Below are 18,343 nucleotides of genomic sequence, written 5' to 3' on the forward strand. Positions count from 1 at the left end.
TATAATTGGACTAAATTCTTGCGAACGTTTGGATATCTATTTGGCATATTGTTAAGGCAGAATGAGGACAGAAAACCCAATGTAATTTTTGCTCAGTCTAACCTACCTCACAGGGTTGCTGTGAGAATAAAAGAAGGGCACCATATACACTGATGACAGCTCTTTCGAGGAAAGGCAGGATTTTAAAAAATGTGATAAATAAATTAAAAAGTCCACTCAGGTTGTACTGAACTTCTATTTATTTTGTGACCTTTAAACAAAACTATAGTATGAACTGCATGTTCACTTTAAATGTGCTACAAAAGAAATATACAAAAAAAAAAAATAATAAATCCCAAATTATTTCACTGTTTATTAACCAGCACAATTCTCTGTATAATTTATGGCAAATCTTTCCATTCACATATTTTAAGAAGTTTGGTCTGTAAAAATAAAACCCTCACTAGAAGAAGATTTAGGAACAGGAGGACTGGGGGAATCTTTAGCACTTTGATCTAAGCATGTTTAATGGAAAATTAAGGGAGCAATCGTGTTTCCCAGGAGGGCAGCTGTGGGGCAGAAAGCTCCAGCCACCAGACGCAAGTGGTCAGTCAGTGGTGGTGGCTAAAACAAGGTATTCCTTTGGGGGCGTGTTGGGGGAGGCTATGGATCCAAAGTATTCTAATCCCTTGCTCCCCTCCCACCTAAGCCTTCAGGATCTTAAGCTCTTATTCCCCTCTCAGTGAGTTTAAGCGGCATTTGCAATCCTATACACATCTACTCAGAAGTAAGTCCCTTTGAGTTCAATGGCGTTTACTCCCAGGTATAGGATTGCAGCCTTCTAAAAGCAGGGTGAGAGCCCCTCTGAACTAAGGAAGGTTGCAGTGCAGCACTGATTGGAAGGTTGCATCCCAAATCTTTCGCTGGTGAAATGAAGGACTCTTCTCGGAGTCTAGCAAAACTAGGCTGATAATTTTCATCAGTTAAGGATATGACCTACAAACGTTATTGCTGTGGCATTTGATCAATTTCAATTCATTATTAATGGTGTTCAGTTTGAATTGTAAAAAAAGATAATGATAATAATAGGCACAGCTGGAGAATAGGCTGCACAAAACAATGCAAGTAATTGCTACAACTGATGGGCCAGTGAAACAGCCACCTTACAGCAGGTTTCATTCTAGGGCAGAGATGGGGAACGTGTGTTCCTCCTCATATTGTTGGATTGCAACTCTCATCAGCCCTAGCCAACATAGCCAATGCTGAAGGATGATGGGACTTGCAGTCCAACATAATCTGGGGGGCTACATGTTCTCCATCCTGTTCCAGGGATCATCATGCAAAACCCAAGGGAACTAGGATTTCTCTGATCAAGCAAGATACATCCATAGATGGAAAAAGTATTATATTTGCAGATCTGCCTCTGCGCACATTCAAACAGGTGCTGCTGCAGCAGGTGGTGGCAAAACCACATATCCAGCACTACCGGGAGTTTGTGGTAGCACTGGATCTCCCTCATACCACCAGATGGTCGCTATCAGCTGAGCCAGTGCTGATTATGAGGGGAGGATGGGCCTCTGAACTCAGCCTAGGCACCGCCTGCCTTTAATCCCTCCTACCTTCACAACAGGTGTTCAGCGTTGCCGGAACTGATTATGTCATATGGGCGCACAGCCAGCCTCTTGCTGCACTTGAACATCTTCGCAGTTGAAAATTGCCGAAGCGCCTGAAAGAGCTGCCAATACCAAGGCTCTGTTCCAAACCACAATGCTTTTGGGACTACGCACACCAGAGTTAGATACTTTGAATACTACTGATAAGCTGTCTGGCAAGGAATGGAAAACAGGAGGGACTGAATCCAGCACCCGCTCCCCACTCCACATAGCTGGCCAGCACTGTTCAGAATATCTCAGTTGAGCTTCTGGTGGAGTGGATTTGGGAATTGTGCACTCAGCAGCCTTCTGTGTCTTTACTGCAGCGGCAGGCAACTTCTGGCCCTCCAGATGTTTTGGCCTACAATCTCCATTAGCCCTGGCCAGCATAGCCAATGGTGAGGGATTATGGGAGCTGTTGGCCAAAACATCTGGAGGTTACAAAGAAGACAAACAAGTTCTCAAGATGCAAAATAGGTTTATTAACAAAGAACCTGACGCGTTTTAGCTTGTCCCTTATTCTGAGGCCTTCTTCAGGGGATAGAGAAAAGTATCTGCAGAGTTTCTCACAGCAAAAAGATTGTCTCCTGTGTTAATCTACAGGTGACTGCTACCAAAAATCTTTTTGTTGTGAGAAACTGCAGATGCTTTCTCTATGTCCTGAAGGTCTCAGAATAAGGGACAGACCAAAACGTGCCAGGCTTCTTGTTAATAAACCTATTTTTGCATCCTGAGAACTTGTTTCTGTCCTTTGTGACCTACTTTGGATGCTCACCTCCTACTACTTTTTCAAAACATCCGGAGGGCCACAAGTTGCCCACCTGTGCTTTAATTCAGCCCGGTAGGGATACAGGCCCAGAGATCTACATGTCTCAATCCCTAGCTTGATTGAGGCACTAATGTTTATTATGCTTTGATTGTACACTTTGTTACAACAGGCCACGAAGAGATGGTCCTGAAACTAAGGGCATCTTGTAGTTGCAGAGGTGTACACCATTAGGCAGGTCTTTAACTGGGATATATATCTTGACAAATTAAGAACTCAAGGATTATATTTACATTTCCAAAGAACTGATCTATGCACAGGTTTTGCATCCCACAAAAAACCCCACGCAATTTACCTGCTGAGCTCTCTGCCACTAGAAAGGGCACAGTGTAAAATATATCCAAGATCAAAAAGTATAAGACTTTTTAAGGAAGATACAAATATCAGTGTGGAGTGGATGGAGGACTCAGTGTATCCTTTAATTTAGTTAGGGTCACAAAATGGCTCATAGGTTGCTTCATTAGCATCACTTGCCAATGCATATTATGTAAAATTGTAATGATCTCCAGAGGTGAAGATGCAATTAAATTATTGCAAAGATTATGTATGGTCTCTGCATGTTTGCTGTGTAAGAGCAGGATATGATTATCCACTTCACTTTCCCCAAAAGTAAAGTTTTTAGTCCTCATGGTATAGTGGTCTGAAGGTGGGGATTCAGAAAGCTTCACAGATGTGTCTCTCTCTTCCTTTCAGTTCCCAGTCTCTCTGATCCTAGTTGTCATCTAACCTCATGTCTTTCTTTCCTCCCTTTTTCTGCTCTCCTTTTGCTAACCTGTTCCTTGCCCAAAACTTTCCACAGTCCTTCGAAATGTAAACCTTGGAACAGAAGAAATTACTCAAAATAAACCATTAATTTATTTTGAGCACAATTTGGTTTTCTTTAGTGTAGATTTTTCTTTCTACAGAGTGTATTGTTAGTTAGTCATTCTCCTAGTACTCAGTATTTTCTATTCTTCTGTCAGCACTTAAGATAAATATCCAGTGAACATGACTTAATAGAGATAACTCAACTAAGGATCTAGTCCTCATTATCGTGTGGTGGAGTTCCAGACACACAGATTCCACCACACATATAGCTCCAATTTATCCACCCTAACGCAGCATAATGTTCATTATCTGTTGTTTACTGACATTTCCAAGACAATTCTGGCAGCTGAAAGGCTCTGCATTTCACAATGCTGTTAGTTTTGTTGCTGGTGTTTCCTCTGCCTGACTTTCTTCCTTGTTGTGCTGTGCAGGTGAGACGACAGCTGCATCCAGGTGGTTTTCCTCAATTTTTAAGGCAAAGTTGTCAAACCCTGTACTGGCTGCCAGTGGCACACTGGTTGAGACAGCCTCTGCAGTGCGGGTTGGCGTAGAACAATACAAAACGAAGCCCACCATGATGACCACGAAGGACAGGAGATAGAGCACGGAAAACTGATAAACACAAGGGACAGGTGAAAAGACATACTTTAGAACAGTCCCTCCTGTACAAACCAGGCAAATGCAACTTCGGCCTTGCAGAGTCCACTTCAGCCTGGGCACGTCTTAGCATTTTAAAAAAAGAAAGACTGTTACATCCAACAATGCCACTGGATCACAACCTTGTACTTACATTTTAATTATTCCTGAACTAGCTAAAGGCCTGAGAGGTTTGATGAGCAGGGAGAAATGGAACATTCCAGCCCTTTCCCCAACCCCACTGACCACCTGGACTCCCCTATTTTTCCAAACTTGACTCTGCACTCTGATCCCACTAAACCAACATTCTTCACTGCAAGGCCCAAGGGCTTTTGGTGGCTCCTAATCACCTCGAGTGCAGCTCTCCGCCTTTCTCTCATTCACATTCTCCGTTTGCAATAGCTGCTCAGTCTCAGCAGCTGCCCTCTAGATTTGCCTTGTTGTTTGCTTTAGTGACGGGCTGGCTGCTGCGATCTGGGCTACCTGAGGAGGCTTCGGGGGTGGGGAGTCAGGAGACCTGCTGCTCGTCAGCTGCAAGGTGGCTGGGGGTGGAGGGAAGAGGAGAACACAGGAGCAATCAGCCAATTAGCTGTGGTGGGGGAGAAGCCCAAGAGTCATTGGGCTTTTAGTTGAATTGCTGTATACCATCTTGGTGACATTTGTGGAAAGGTGTAATATATTATACAGAATAGAATAAAATTTGTTTGCATCTGCTGAATCCAAATCTGTACCTAAACAATTCGGATACTTAATTTTTCAACTTAGGCTTCTAAAAAGCTTTTGGGATAAGTGTTAGGCCTAACAGTAGTTTGCCTTAATCAAAATTGGTTAAGCAATGTGGCCACAAGAGCAAGTTCATGCTGGTAAGGAGTTGGTGTCAGCCTTCTTGGTTGCCACTCTCAGTTTTAGGGTCAAAGCTGAGGTTTATCACTTCAGTACAGACAAATTTGGATTCAACAGATCAAAACATAAAATACCCCACTCAAGCAACTTCTCCTCAAAATCTTGGGGAATCTCTCTGACTAGCAGCACCCATCTATCTGGGACAAGCAAGGTAATGGACATGACATGAGGAAATGGTTCTTGTCCCAAGGCTCCAAACCCATAACATGCAGAACTGATACTATATCATTCCATGATGTTCCATAACATCCTAACTGGAACCCACCCAAATTAGGAGACAAGATATGAAGCCATTCTTTCCAATATGCTTGGTTAATTGCTATTGACGAGCAAAGAAACCTAGGGCAACCTTCTCCAACCTGGCAGTGTCTAGAGGAAATTAAGGAATGTGTGGTTATTTGTAGGTGGTTTATTCAAATACAAGACCTACTTGAGTAGGCCTCGTTCTTCTTTTCATGGGAATATGTACTCTTTCACTGGTGGTGGTCCCCCAATGGGCTGCTGTACCTGGGAGGTGGGCGGTATTCAGTTTGGTGGGTCACAAGGTGTGCAGACCTCCACTGGAGGAAAGAAACCAAATCTTTGCTTCTTGAGGTTATCAGGCCTGCCTGTGGCCCACCAAGCTAAACATACCCCATGAACCGTCAACAGTGATCGGTCAGGATCCAGACATTCAGGTGCTTGCCCTGACCCTAAGATCATCCTCAGCAGTCCTTCTCCGTGAGCCCCTGCCAAAGGAAGTGAAGACCCAAGGGAGATGGCTGTCAACCCAAGCGGGCCAGAAGTATAGTCAAAGCCAGGCAGGGGTCAAAATTTATCCAAGGCAGTAATAAGGGGATGAGAACAGAAATGTAGACAGAGTTCTCACAACAGAGACAAGGTGCTGAGACTGAGGAGCAAGATCTGAGCCTAGGCCTTTAACATGCCCAGTGGGCCAGGATTGGCTCTTCGGCTCAGCTGACTGGATGCCGAGACAGGCTGGTACTGCTGTCTAGATCAGCGTTCTTCACTGCATTGTCTGAGAGGCACTGTTGGCTCCCAATCACCTCATGTGTGACTCTCCACCTCTCTCCCACATTCACTCACTCCCTCACTCACTCTCTTTTTGTAGTAGTTGCTCACTCTCAGGAGAGGCCCTCTAGCTTTGCTTTGTTGTCTGCTTTAGCAGTGGGCCAGCTGCTGTGATCTGAGCTATGAGAGGAGGCTTTGGGGGTAGAGAGTCAGGCGATCTACCACTTCTGGGAGCTCTGGTTTAAAACACACACAAACATCCTAGGCATCCTCCATTTCTGCACTCACAGGCAAAAAAAGGGAAGTTCTTCAAACTCCTGGCATGCCTAACTGATAGGCTATATTCTGCTTGGTGGGCTGAAAGTGGTACAGGCCCTTATGAGGGAAGGGGGCATAGCTCAGTGGTAGAGCACCTGCTTGCATGCAGAAGGTCCTAGGTTCAATCCCTGGCTTCTCCAGGTAGAGCTAGGAAAAAATCCTGTCTGAAACCATAGAGAGCTGTTGCCAGTTAGTGTCAAGAATACTGGGCTAGATGGGCCAATGGTCTGACTCAGTATAAGGCAGCTTCTTGTGTTCCTATGATGGGAAAAGTTCTCTCAGATGGCTCACAGAAGTGAAAAAGTATTTATTTATTCATTTCATTTCTATACCACCCAACAGCCGAAGCTCTCTAGGCAATTCACAAAAATTAAAACCAAAAAGCACAGGATAAAACAATATAAAATATAAAAGCATTAAAACCACAATACAACAGTACAACCAGAATAAAACCTAGCTGCAATGCAGAGATTTAAAATACAGATTTAAAACACCAAAGCTAAAAGACTAGGAAGCTAAAATCCCTGGGAGAATAAAATGTCTTCACCTGGTGCCGGAAGGAATACAATATAGGTGCCAGGCAAACCTCTCTAGGGAGCTCATTCCACAACCGGGATGCCACAGCAGAAAAGGCCCTCTTCCTAGTTGCCACTCACCTCATTTCCTTTGGCAGGGGCTCACGGAGAAGGACTGCTGAGGATGATCTTAGGGTCGGGGCAGGCACATATGGGAGGAGACGATCCTTCAGATAACCTGGCCCCAAGCTGTTAAGGGCCTTGAATGTTAATACCAGCACTTTGAATCGGGCCCGGAAATGGACTTGCAGCCAGTGCAGCTGGAAAAGTACTGGCATAATGTGATCTTGTTGTCCAATCCCTGTTAACAATCTTGCTGCCCTATGCTGGACTAGCTCAAGTTTTCAGACCATTTTCAAAGGCAGCCCCACGTATAACGCATTGCAATAATCCAGACGAGAAGTTATCAGAGCATGGATAACTGTAGCTAGGCTATCTCTGTCCAGATAAGGGCGTAGCTGGTATACCAGCCTAAGTTGATAAAAAGTGCTCCATGCCACTGAGTTAACGTGTGCCTCAAGTGACAGTTCTGGGTCCAAGAGCACCCACAAACTACGAACCTGATCCTTTAAGGGAAGTGCAACCCCCTCCTGAACAGGTTAGCCAGGCAGACAAACGAGCAACTAACAGCACCGCCATCTTGTCTGGATTGTGTTTCAGTTTATTGGCCCTCATCCAGTCCATTCCCATGCCCAGGCACTGATTTAGAGAACAGCCACTGCCTCACCTGGGCTTGATGAGAAAGAGAGGTAGAGCTGGATGTCATCCACATATTGATGGCACCTCAGCCCACACCTCCGGATAACCTCCCCCAGCGGTTTCATGTAGATGTTAAACAGCATGGGGGATAAAACAGAGCCCTGTGGAACCCCATGGCACAATTGCCGTGGTACAGAGCAATAATCCCCCAGCACCACCTTCTGGAATCAGCCATCCAAGCAGGAGTGGAACCACTGCACTGCAGTGCCTCCAACTCCCAACCCAGACAACCTATCCAGAAGGATACCATCGTCGATGGTATCGAAAGCCACTGAGAGGTCCAGGAGAATCAACAGGGTCACACTCCCCCTGTCCCTCTCCCAACAGAGGTTATCCCACAGGGCAAGCAAGGCAGTTTCTATTCCAAAACCAGGCCTGAAGCACGATTGAAATGGATCTAGATAACCTGTTTCATTCAGGAGTGCCTGGAGTTGTCCTGCAACCACTCACTCAAACACCTTGCCCAGGAAGGGGATGTTGGCCACCGACCTATAATTGTTAATGTCCTCCGGGTCCAGGTTAGGCTTTTTCAGGAGTGGCCTGATTGCCACCTCTTTTAAAGAGGCTGGCACCACTCCCTCTCTCAAGGAGGAATTTACAACCTCCTGGACCCAGCCAGACATCCCCTCATCATTTGATGTAATAAGCCATGTGTCGGGGTGGACACTGAGCCCATAGAACCTCAGAGCAGTTCTGATTCTGAGGAGGAACAGCCGTCTGTGGGAGAGGAGCGCTCTCATCCCTCCCAGGCCCTGCAGCTGGCAGAGATTCCTCCTGCTGGCATTCCAGACATAGAGAGCAGTCCTGGGAGTGAAAGAGTGTGGGAGGAGGGCTGGTTGGATGCTCGACGCAGACGCAAGGAGCGACGAGCTATGGAGGGCGCGGAAAGGAGGCATAGTGCCCATTTGGCACGCAAGCAGCGGTCGCGTCCAGAGGACCCAAGGGAAAAGGGGAGGGACTCTTCCTAGCCCATAAGTTCAGGTTCTGCAAGTGATTCTCGTTCAAACGGGGACCAACTGTTTCCAACCTGGGGCATATGTTACTCTGCTGTTCATAGCTTAGTCGCTGGTGATAGAGTTATTAAGTTGTAAGAGGAATAAAGCCTTGAAAAGAATCCTTTGTCTGTGTCTGGAGTTGGCTACCGGAGTAGACTGAAAGAGGCCAGCTAGGGCCCCCTGACACCATGAAGGGCAAGGGTCAAGTGCACAAGTGGTTGACCGGACTTGGCCAAGCACCTTGTCCGCATCCTCAGTCCTCAGTAACTGAAACTCATCCAATAAAACTGGACCAGACGGTGCTCTGAACGCCTCTACCAATGGAACTGCATTAATTGTGGTGTCCAATTCATGACGAATCTGAGTGACTTTATATTCAAAGTGCCATGCAAACTCATCACAGCGTGTTCCAAAGTCTCTCCCCATGGCCCAGAATGTAACAGTCTGCGAACCACTCAGAAAAGCTCCGCTGGACGACAGTGAGAAGATGCAATGCTGGTGGAAAAGAACTGTCTCTTTGCCACCCTCACCGCCACAGAGTAGGCTTGATAATGAGCTCTAAGCTGTGTTCGGTCAGACTCAGCACGAATTTTCCTCCACCTGCATTCTAGCTGTCTCCCCTCTTGCTTCATTGCCCTCAGCTAAGGTGTATACCAAGGAGCTGGCCGGGCTCTGCTCAGAGGGAGAGGGCGCTTGGGCACGATCATGTCAACCACCCGAGTCATCTCTGCATTCCACAGAGCGACCTGGGCTTCAACAGGAGCACCAGCCATACCAGCAGGAAAATCCCCCAGAATCCATCGGAATCCATTAGCCTCCAGGGGCAGACCATTTTAATAGGTCCCCCACCCTTGCTGAGGGGGAAGGCAGCCAAGCCTAAACCTCAACAGGAAGTGATCTGACCATGACAAAGGGACAGATGTTAATTCCTCCACTTTCAGATCACTACCCTCCTGCCCAGTCGAGAAAACCAGATCAAGCGTGTGTCCTTCTATATGTTTTGAGCTGATGACATGGTTGTCATGGTGGCCATGAAGTCCTGAGCCGCCCCGGATACAGCGGTCTTGGCATGGAATTTGAGATCCCCCAGGACCATCATCCTAGGGGTCCTCAACACCAAGTCTGAGACCACCTCTGTCAGCTCAGGCAGGGAGCCTGATGGGCAGCGGGGTGGGTGGTACACCAGCAGAATCCCTAATCTGTCCTGGGTACCCAACACAAGGTACAGACACTCAAGATCTGCACTCGAATAAGCAGGAAGCCTAGACAGGGAGACTGAATTCCTACTGACCACGGCAACGCCCCCTCCCCAACCCTCAAGTCGGTGTTGGTGCTGCACCAAGTACCCAGGAGGGCACAACTGGGAGAGAGTAACCCCTCCCAGTTCCCCCACCCAGGTCTCAGTAATACATACCAGGTCAGCCCCCTCATCCACAATCAAATCATGGATGAGGGAGATTTTATTGTGGACCGACCTGGCATTCAGCAGCAGCAGCACCAGACCTGAGGGCAAGCTGGTAAGGCTGCCAGCAACCATCTGGCTGGGGGAAGAACCAGAAGAGGGGATAGCCGTAAGGTGTCTAGCCCCTCTTCTCCTCAGCTGGCCTGTTAATCCCCCAACGCCATACCTCCCCCTACCCGTGACCACAGATATGGTGGCACCCCTCCCCCCAACCCCTGAGTTACTCAATAGACTTCCCAGGCACATATTAAAAATGTTAATGTATAAAATATAAAACAATATAAAAGAGAGAGCAACAGCTAAGGAGCAAGTAAGATCTGCATTTGCTCCTCCTTGTTCTTTGAAGCTGCTGCCCTCTGCTGCTGCTAGTAGCTGGTTGCTGGTATAGAAAACTATGCCCTAATCCTCAAAGAAACTCTGTATTTTAACAGTAAGGCCTGATATTGGCAGGGCAAACCAGCTTTGAAATCTTTGCCATTAATTAGCTTAATGTGTCTCCCATGGATTTGCCACTTTCAGGAAGGCTTTGCAATTACATCGAACAGCTCAGTCCATGAAGCTGGCAGGTGAGGGAGCATTTCAACCACCTTCTATGTAATAATGTGTGATTAACTTATTTAGCCATCATTTCCAGTATAATTAGCTTTTTCCTGTCAGAGATAATGATGCAGTCTGTCCATGAATTCACATCTGTAATAAGACCATTAGGGGCAATTAAAAAATTCTGTAGGGATGCCAAAAAAAAGTGGTATGCAGTATTCACAGCATTCAGCGTGCCAAGAAAAGCAACTTTCTTTTTTCGCGCTTTTCTTTTTAAAAGCAAGTTTCTACCCCTCATACCTGCAAAGACATGCTTGTATTATGCGGGCAATGCCTACTGATATATCAGAAGCCAGGTAGATGGGGGTGCTAAACAACTTTTTTAGGGCTGAGGTTGCGGCTTCAGTGTTTTGTACAGATCCTTGCCATGCCACACCGGATAAAATCGTTCAAAGCAGTAGAAATGGCAAAATAAATTATGTTAAATAAGAGAAAAGATGCAAATATATACCAACAGCAGAAATTGGCGGGGGAAGGTGTGTGCTTGAGGGCAGAATTGTAATTATTTTCAGCACAGAGTATAACTAACCCTGGCTAAGAGATTACCCATTACTATAACTCTCGAACAAAGACGATTTGAGCCATGCTTACCTTGTAGCCAAACAAGAAGATCCCAAAGAAAAGACTGTAGAGATCAGCTGTCAGAATGCCCAAGTTGACGGAGGTCGCACTGGTAACTTTGATTACTAGTGGCATGAAGCTGTACAGCCCAAACATGCACAGGGCAAAAGCCAGGAAGAGCAACGCTGCAAGGCAAGACAATGGCTTAACATTTAAGACACTGATGGGGCAATCCTATGCATGTTTAGACAGAAGAAAGCCCTACAACTCCCAGCTGAAGAGCTAAAAACAGAACAGATGCTGAAGATCCCATTTCACTACCTGTTGAATTGCAGTACTCAAAAGCAAGCTCAGCGGGGGTGGTCTTTATGGTTCTCCATAAAGATGCTGAGACTTTGGTGAATTCCAAATAGGGTATAGTAAAAGGTACAAAAAGTGGGAAAGAGAAGGACAAATATTCTCAGGAGCCTTTAAGCTCAGGTATACATACAGAAGAAGATAAAGAAGAGAGCTGCTGGATCAGACCAAAGGTCAATTTGTCTAGCACCCTGCTTCCCACAGTAGCCAATCGGTATATGAGCTGGAAACAGCTCATAAGCCGAGTATGAAGATTATAGCCCTCCTACGCTGTTGCCCCCCAGCAAATGGTATTCAGAGAATTATGCTGCCGTGGGTGGGGTGGGGTGGGGGGTGTTACTTCTCTTACTTCAAAATGCAGTAAGTCAACCCTGCTGTGTTTGTGGGCCCTCCTGTCATTCTGCTGAATGGGTCCCTGGACAACTGCCCCAACGTCCTACCCAATGCACCATTGCATTAACTCTGAACTTGGAGGTTCTATACAGGCCATCATAAATAGGTAACGATAAGTGTTATTCCCCTTTAAAGCCATATAAGCCAGTGGCCAGCACCGCATTTACATAGGTAGTGTTATGTGTGAAGTGCTTTCTTTTGTCTGTCCTGAAGCTACTGCCTGTCAAATTCACTTGACTCCCAATTCTAGGATTATGGGAGAGGGAGAAAAGCTTCTATCAACTTCCTTCTCTATTATGGTCCCCTAATCCACCCCGAGTCATCTCTTTTCTAAAGCAGCCTTTCCCAAACTAGGTCCCTAGATGCGACCGGACTACAACTCCCATCATCCATGACCACTGACTATGGTGGCTTGGGATGATGGGGATTACAGCCCAACAACATCTGGGGGACTCATGGTTGCTAAACTAAAAAGGCCCAAATGCTTAGTTTTTTGTTGCTTCTTTTTGCACCTGCTATATTGCTTCTGGAAATAGCTGAGAACCTGCAGCCCCCTTTTACTATTCCCTATTTAGAATTCACCAGAGTCCCAGCATCTTTCTGAAGCACCATAAAGACCGCCCCCAACTGAGCTTGCTTTTGAGTACTGCAATTCAACAGGTAGAGAAATGGGATCTTTAAGATCTGTTCTGTTTTTAGCTCTTCAGCTGGGTTTCTGTTGCCATTTTAAAGAAGCAGCCTTATATAAACTCAGAGACTACTTTGTCCATCTTATCCAGTATTGTCTGTTCTGACTGGGAGAGGCCTTCCAGCATTTCAAGCAAAGAAATTACTTTTTTATCAGCTACTACTTGATTTTTTAGACTGGAAATGCCTGGGATTGAACCTGAAACCTTTATGCAGAGCACATGCTCCAGCACTGAGCTACAACCCCCTCCCATGTTTTTAAATCTTCTGTCAGCTATAAAGTAGAGTAACTAAACCAATAGGTGCAGCCCAGAGAAAGGCTGGTGCACCTAAATCCCAACAGTTTCAATCTAATAAAGAGAGACATGAAATATTAAGTTTGAAAGCACTGATCACGGGTTTGGGGGAGTGAGAGAAGGATAGCTGGATTAAATGCATCTCTCGCTAAACTAGTAGTTAGCACTGTCCCTCTGCTATGGTTCTTAATATGGCAGGAAATACCACCACAGAGAGATGTGCAGGCCATTCAAAGGTTAGTAGCTCTGGTATTTCAGAGTACACATACCGATTTTCCAGTTCCACTGAATATTAGCTATGTCTTTATGTTCCACAATGGCTCTAAAGAGAAGGCAGGGAAGGAGGAGGACAGAGAAGAAAAACAAAAGAAAAACACTGAATTTAAAATTGGGGAGGTGTTGATGCCAGAATCTAGCACAGCCTCCCTCAGTCTGGTGCACTCCCAATAAGTTGGAGTACAACTTCCATCGTACCTAGCTAACTTGGCCAATTACCATACCCATCCCAGCACAGCCAGGTTGGGGAAGGCTGATCAAGCAAATGACAGTGATTAATAATTAGTGATAACAGATAAATTGGATGACAGCCCAATCCTATGCATGTTTACTTGAATGTAAGCCCCACTGAGTTCAGTAGAGCTTGTCCACAAGTCAGTGTGATTAGCCTTGATGGTCAACAACACATACAAAAGAGTCTTTTAGCACCAAAAGACAAACAAATTTATAATGGCACAAACCAGGCTTCGTCTTCCAGATGTGTTGGACTACAACTCCCATAATTCCCAGCCAGCAGTTGTAATCCAGCACATCTGGAGGACACCAGGCTGGGGAAGGCTGACATAAGCTTTCATGGACTAGAGCCACTTCTTCAGATTTTATTTTGTTTTATTAAAATATTTATAGTCTGCCTTTCAGCTTCTTAATGGAACCACTGAGGCAATTAACAACTTCTGTAAATCAAGCAATAAAAACGATCAGAAGATAAAATTAATCAAAGAAAAGATGCATCAGGTAGCCTCCCACTCAGTTGAACGATTCAGCGCTGTTCTCCTGGTTATGGCCAGCAGGATTAGGATCTTGCTGTGAAAGAACACTAGGATCTACAGGATGCTCACACAAATCCCATAAAACAGCCTCCAGGACTGCATGCACTGTACAAGCCTATCTCCATCCTGTTTCAACCAGCACAGCGTTTGGCTAGAACAAGACTTTACTAACTGAAACATGTTTACTTGCAGAACCATTAATGGCTACCAGTATTGTTTCATTTCAACGCGTTTACCTATGTTCTTCCTAGTTGTAAATTCATGCATAGGCCACTGAAAAGAAATGCCTTTTAAAAAAAGTAGATCTCATCTCTTGTTGGTTATACAACTGGGACCTGCTACAAAATGTTGCAGCATAGAGGCCTCCAGTTCAGTGTGCCAGCCATGCCTTTTCAGGAGGCTCCATTCAATTCCCCTGTGGTTTTCTATTCCCACCAGTCATTCAGTATTCCATGCTCACTGAGCATCCTCAGTCCTCAGGGTTTTTCCCTCCCTTGGGTTTTTTTTCCCCTAAAGACGTTTTGTACTTCCACAAAACCTGGAGTTTCCCTAAGACTGCAGATTCCTCCCTCTTGTGCATGGATGTGCCATTCTGGCTACACAGGAATCCACACTCAGAGAATGAGCTCAGTATTAGTATACAGGATTACTTTAAGAAACAGTATTAAAGACATTTTGCCCACAATGAACTCCATAGCTTCCAATTTCATTGGAAAACCTGTCTTTCCGAAAATGGGTTACCACCATTTTCATGGACAGACACCAGTGCCTTTAAGTCTTATGTAGTTGGCAGGGATCAATAGGGTAATTTTTTTTATTTTATTTTTTTATTAATTTATTACATTTATATCCTGCCTTTTTTACTCTTTAAGAAACCCAAGGTGGTGTACATAATCCTCCTCCTCTCCATTTTATCCTCACAACAACAACCCTGTGAGGTAGGTTGGGCTGAGAGTTTGTGACTGGCCCAAAGTCACCCAGTGAGCTTCCGAGGCCAAGTGGGGACTAGAACCTGGATCTCCCGGCTCCCAGTCCAACGCTCTAGCCACTACACCACACTGGCTCTCATTATGGAGATGAAGCAATGGGAAGAGTGGTTGGATTTCTGCTTGCTGTGCAACTGTTAACGTTTGTTTATCTATTTATTTCTATACTGCCCAATAACCGAAGCTCTCTGGGCGGTTCACAAAAACTAAAACCAAAAAGTACACAGTAAAACAATATAAAATATAAAAGCATTAAAACCACAATGTAGCAAAACAACTAGAATAAAAGAATGAAACCAGAATAAAACCTAGCAGCAATGCAGAGATTTAAAATACAGATTTAAAACAGCAAAGCTAAAATACTGGAAAGCTAAAAGTTTGCAGATATATCTCTGTAAAATGGGGGTAATGCGATCCAGAAAAGTAAGATGCCAGCCTGCCAGTGATTAATCCCACAGAATATAGAATCATAGAACAGTAGGGTTGGAAGGGGCCTACAAGGCCATCGAGTCCAACACCCTGCTCAATGCAGGAATCCAAGACAGAGCATCCCTGACAGATGGCTGTTCAGCCTCGTCTTGAAGGCCTCCAGTGTGGGAGAGCCCACCACCTCCCTAGGTCATTGGTTCCATTGTCGTATTGCTCTAACACTCAGGAAGTTTTTCCTGATGTTCAGCCGGAATCTGGCTTCCTGTAACTTGAGCCCATTATTCCGTGTCCTGCACTCTGGGATGATGAAGAAGAGATCCTGGCCTTCCTCTCTGTGACAACCTTTCAAGTACTTGAAGAGCGCTATCATATCTCTCCTCAGTCTTCTCTTCTCAAGGCTAAACATGCCCAGTTCTTTCAGTCTCTCTTCATAGGGCTTTGTTTCCAGTCCCCTGATCATCTTTGTTGCCCTCCTCTGAACCCTCTCCAGTTTGTCTGCATCCTTCTTAAAGTGTGGTGCCCAGAACTGGACACAGTACTCCAGATGAGGTCTAACCAGTGCTGAGTAGAGGGGAACTAGTACTTCCCAGGGTTTGGAAGCTATGCTTCTATTAATGCAGCCCAAAATAGCATTTGCCTTTTTTTGCAGCCACATCACATTGTTGGCTCATATTCAGCTTGTGGTCGACATCAATTCCAAGATCCTTCTCGCTTGCAGTGTTGTTGAGCCACATATCCCCCATCTTGTAACTGTGCATTTGGTTTCTTTTTCCTAGCTGCAGAACTTGGCATTTATCCCTATTAAATGTCATTCTGTTGTTTTCTGCCCAGCGCTCCAGTCTATCCAGGTCACTTTGAATTTTGTTTCTGTCTTCCAAAGTATTAGCTATCCCGCCCAATTTTGTGCCATCTGCAAATTTGATCAGCATTCCCTGCACCTCCTCCTCCAAGTCATTAATAAAAATGTTGAAGAGTACTGGGCCCAGGACTGAGCCCTGCGGTACCCCACTCGTTACCTCTCCCCAGTTTGAGAAGGTCCCATTGATAAGCACTCTTTGAGTCCGATTGTAGCCAACTGTGGATCCACCGGATCGTTGTTTCATCTAGCCCACTTTGAGCTGGTTTGCTCATCAGGATATCATGGGGCACTTCGTCAAAAGCTTTGCTGAAGTCGAGGTATATGATGTCTACAGCATTCCCACGGTCCACAAGGGAGGTTACTTGATCAAAAAATGAGATCAGATCCGTCTGGCAGGACTTGTTCTTGACAAATCCATGTTGGCTTCGAGTAATCACTGCATTGTTTTCAAGTGTCAAGGGCTCCTTGGAGGGCTCTCTCAATCTAATCCAGTAGCCAAGTCCAGACGCAGACAAAGGGATTCTTTTCAAAGCTTTATTCTTCTTCTACAACTTACAACTCTACAGGTAGCAACTAGATCTGAGCAGCAGCATCCCTATGCCCTAAGTTGGAACAGTTGGTCCCCGTTTGAAAAGCAATTACTGGCAGACCCCTGAATATAAGGACTAGGGAGAATCCCTCCCCTTTTCCCTTGGATCCTCTGGGCGCAACCGTTCTTTGAGCGCCAACCGGGCGCTATGCCTCCTTTCCGCGCTCTCCATTTGGCGCCGCTCTCTGCGTCTGCGCCGCGCATCCAACCAGTCAGCTATTGGTGCTGGGTCACTCCCTGGACTGCTTTCTAATCTAGGAATGTGGGTGGGAGAAATGTCTGTCAGCTGCGGGCCCTGGGAAAAAGGGGCACGCTCCTCTCCCAGGAGCGACTGCTCTTCCTCCGAATCAAAACTACTCTGGGGATTCTATGGGGCTCAGTGTCCACCCCTGACATCAAGGTGCTTCCAGATGGATTGCTTTATCATCTGCTCCAGAATCTTCCCAGGGATTGATGTCAGACTGACTGGTCTGTAGTTTCTAGGTTCCTCCTTTTTACCCTTTTTGAAGACAGGGACAACATTAGCCCTCCTCCAGTCATCTGGCACTTCCCCCGTCCTCCATGATTTCTCAAAGAGAATAGACAGCGGTTCTGAGAGTTCTTCTGCCAGTTCCTTTATTACTCTAGGATGCAGTTCATCTGGCCCTGGAGATTTGAACTCATTCAAAGTCATTAGGTGTTCCTTGACCATATGCCTGTCGATCTCAAGCTGCAATCCTGCCCCTTCAGCCTGTACTTCGCCTTTGCCAGGGGGGTCATAGACCCTCTTTTGGGAGAAGACTGAGACAAAGTAGGAATTGAGCACCTCTGCCTTTTCTTTGTCATCTGTTATCGTTTTGCCATCCTTATTTAACAGCTGAACAACCATTTCTTTCCTCTGCCTTTTACTATGCACATAGCTGAAGAAAGCCTTTTTGTTGTTTTTAGCATCCCTTGCTAACCTCAGCTCGTTCTCAGCTTTAGCCTTCCTGACACCATCCCTGCAATTCTGTGCTACCTGCCTGTACTCTTCCTTTGTAACTTGGCCTTCTTTCCACTTCCTATATGTGTCCTTTTTTGTTTTCAGGTCATTCCTAAGCTTTTTGTGAAGCCACATTGGCTTCTTCTGCTGTCTTCCACCTTTTTTTCTTGTTGGAATGGTTTGTAATTGTACCTTGAGAATTTCCTTTTTTAAAAGCTCCCATCTATCTTGGACTCCTTTTCTTGTTAGCGTCGCTTGCCATGGGACCTTACTGATCATTGTTCGGAGTTTATTAAAATCGGCTTTCCTAAAATCCAGGGTACACGTTTGACTACACTTGGCTTTTTCTTCCCTCAGAACCAAGAACTCAAGTACAACTTGGTCGCTTTCCCCCAGAGTTCTTGTAACTGCTACTTTATCCACTAAGTCATCTCTGTTGGTTAGGATCTAGTCAAGGATAGCCGATCCTCTAGTTCCTTCCTCTACTTTCTGTAGGAGGAAGTTATCCACCACACAAGTCAGGAATTTCCTGGAGGGACCATGTTTTGCAGAATATGTCTCCCAACAAATATCGGGGAAATTGAAGTCCCCCATTACTACTACATCATGCTTCCATAAAACATTGGCTATTTGCTTTTCAAAAGTTTCATCCTCAT

At 45.5% G+C, this 18,343-nt stretch overlaps 1 protein-coding gene across 1 annotated transcript in view; it reads right to left on the reverse strand.

Moving 5' to 3' along the window:
* Positions 1–223: 223 nt before the first annotated feature.
* The window catches only part of SLC35F2 (solute carrier family 35 member F2), a 43,906-nt gene continuing 25,786 nt past the window's right edge, over positions 224–18,343 (reverse strand). Inside the window, exons 6-8 of the mRNA XM_084841638.1 lie at positions 13,087–13,139; positions 11,115–11,269; positions 224–3,876 (exon numbers count right to left, since the gene is read on the reverse strand). Coding sequence (XP_084697764.1) covers positions 3,628–3,876; positions 11,115–11,269; positions 13,087–13,139 — 457 coding nt within the window. The 3' untranslated portion in view covers positions 224–3,627. The remainder of the gene's footprint in view (positions 3,877–11,114; positions 11,270–13,086; positions 13,140–18,343) is intronic.

This window comes from Heloderma suspectum, chromosome 3, assembly GCF_057233095.1.
Source record: "Heloderma suspectum isolate Gila_16-S chromosome 3, 16-S_ref, whole genome shotgun sequence".
Classification (NCBI taxonomy): domain Eukaryota; kingdom Metazoa; phylum Chordata; class Lepidosauria; order Squamata; family Helodermatidae; genus Heloderma; species Heloderma suspectum.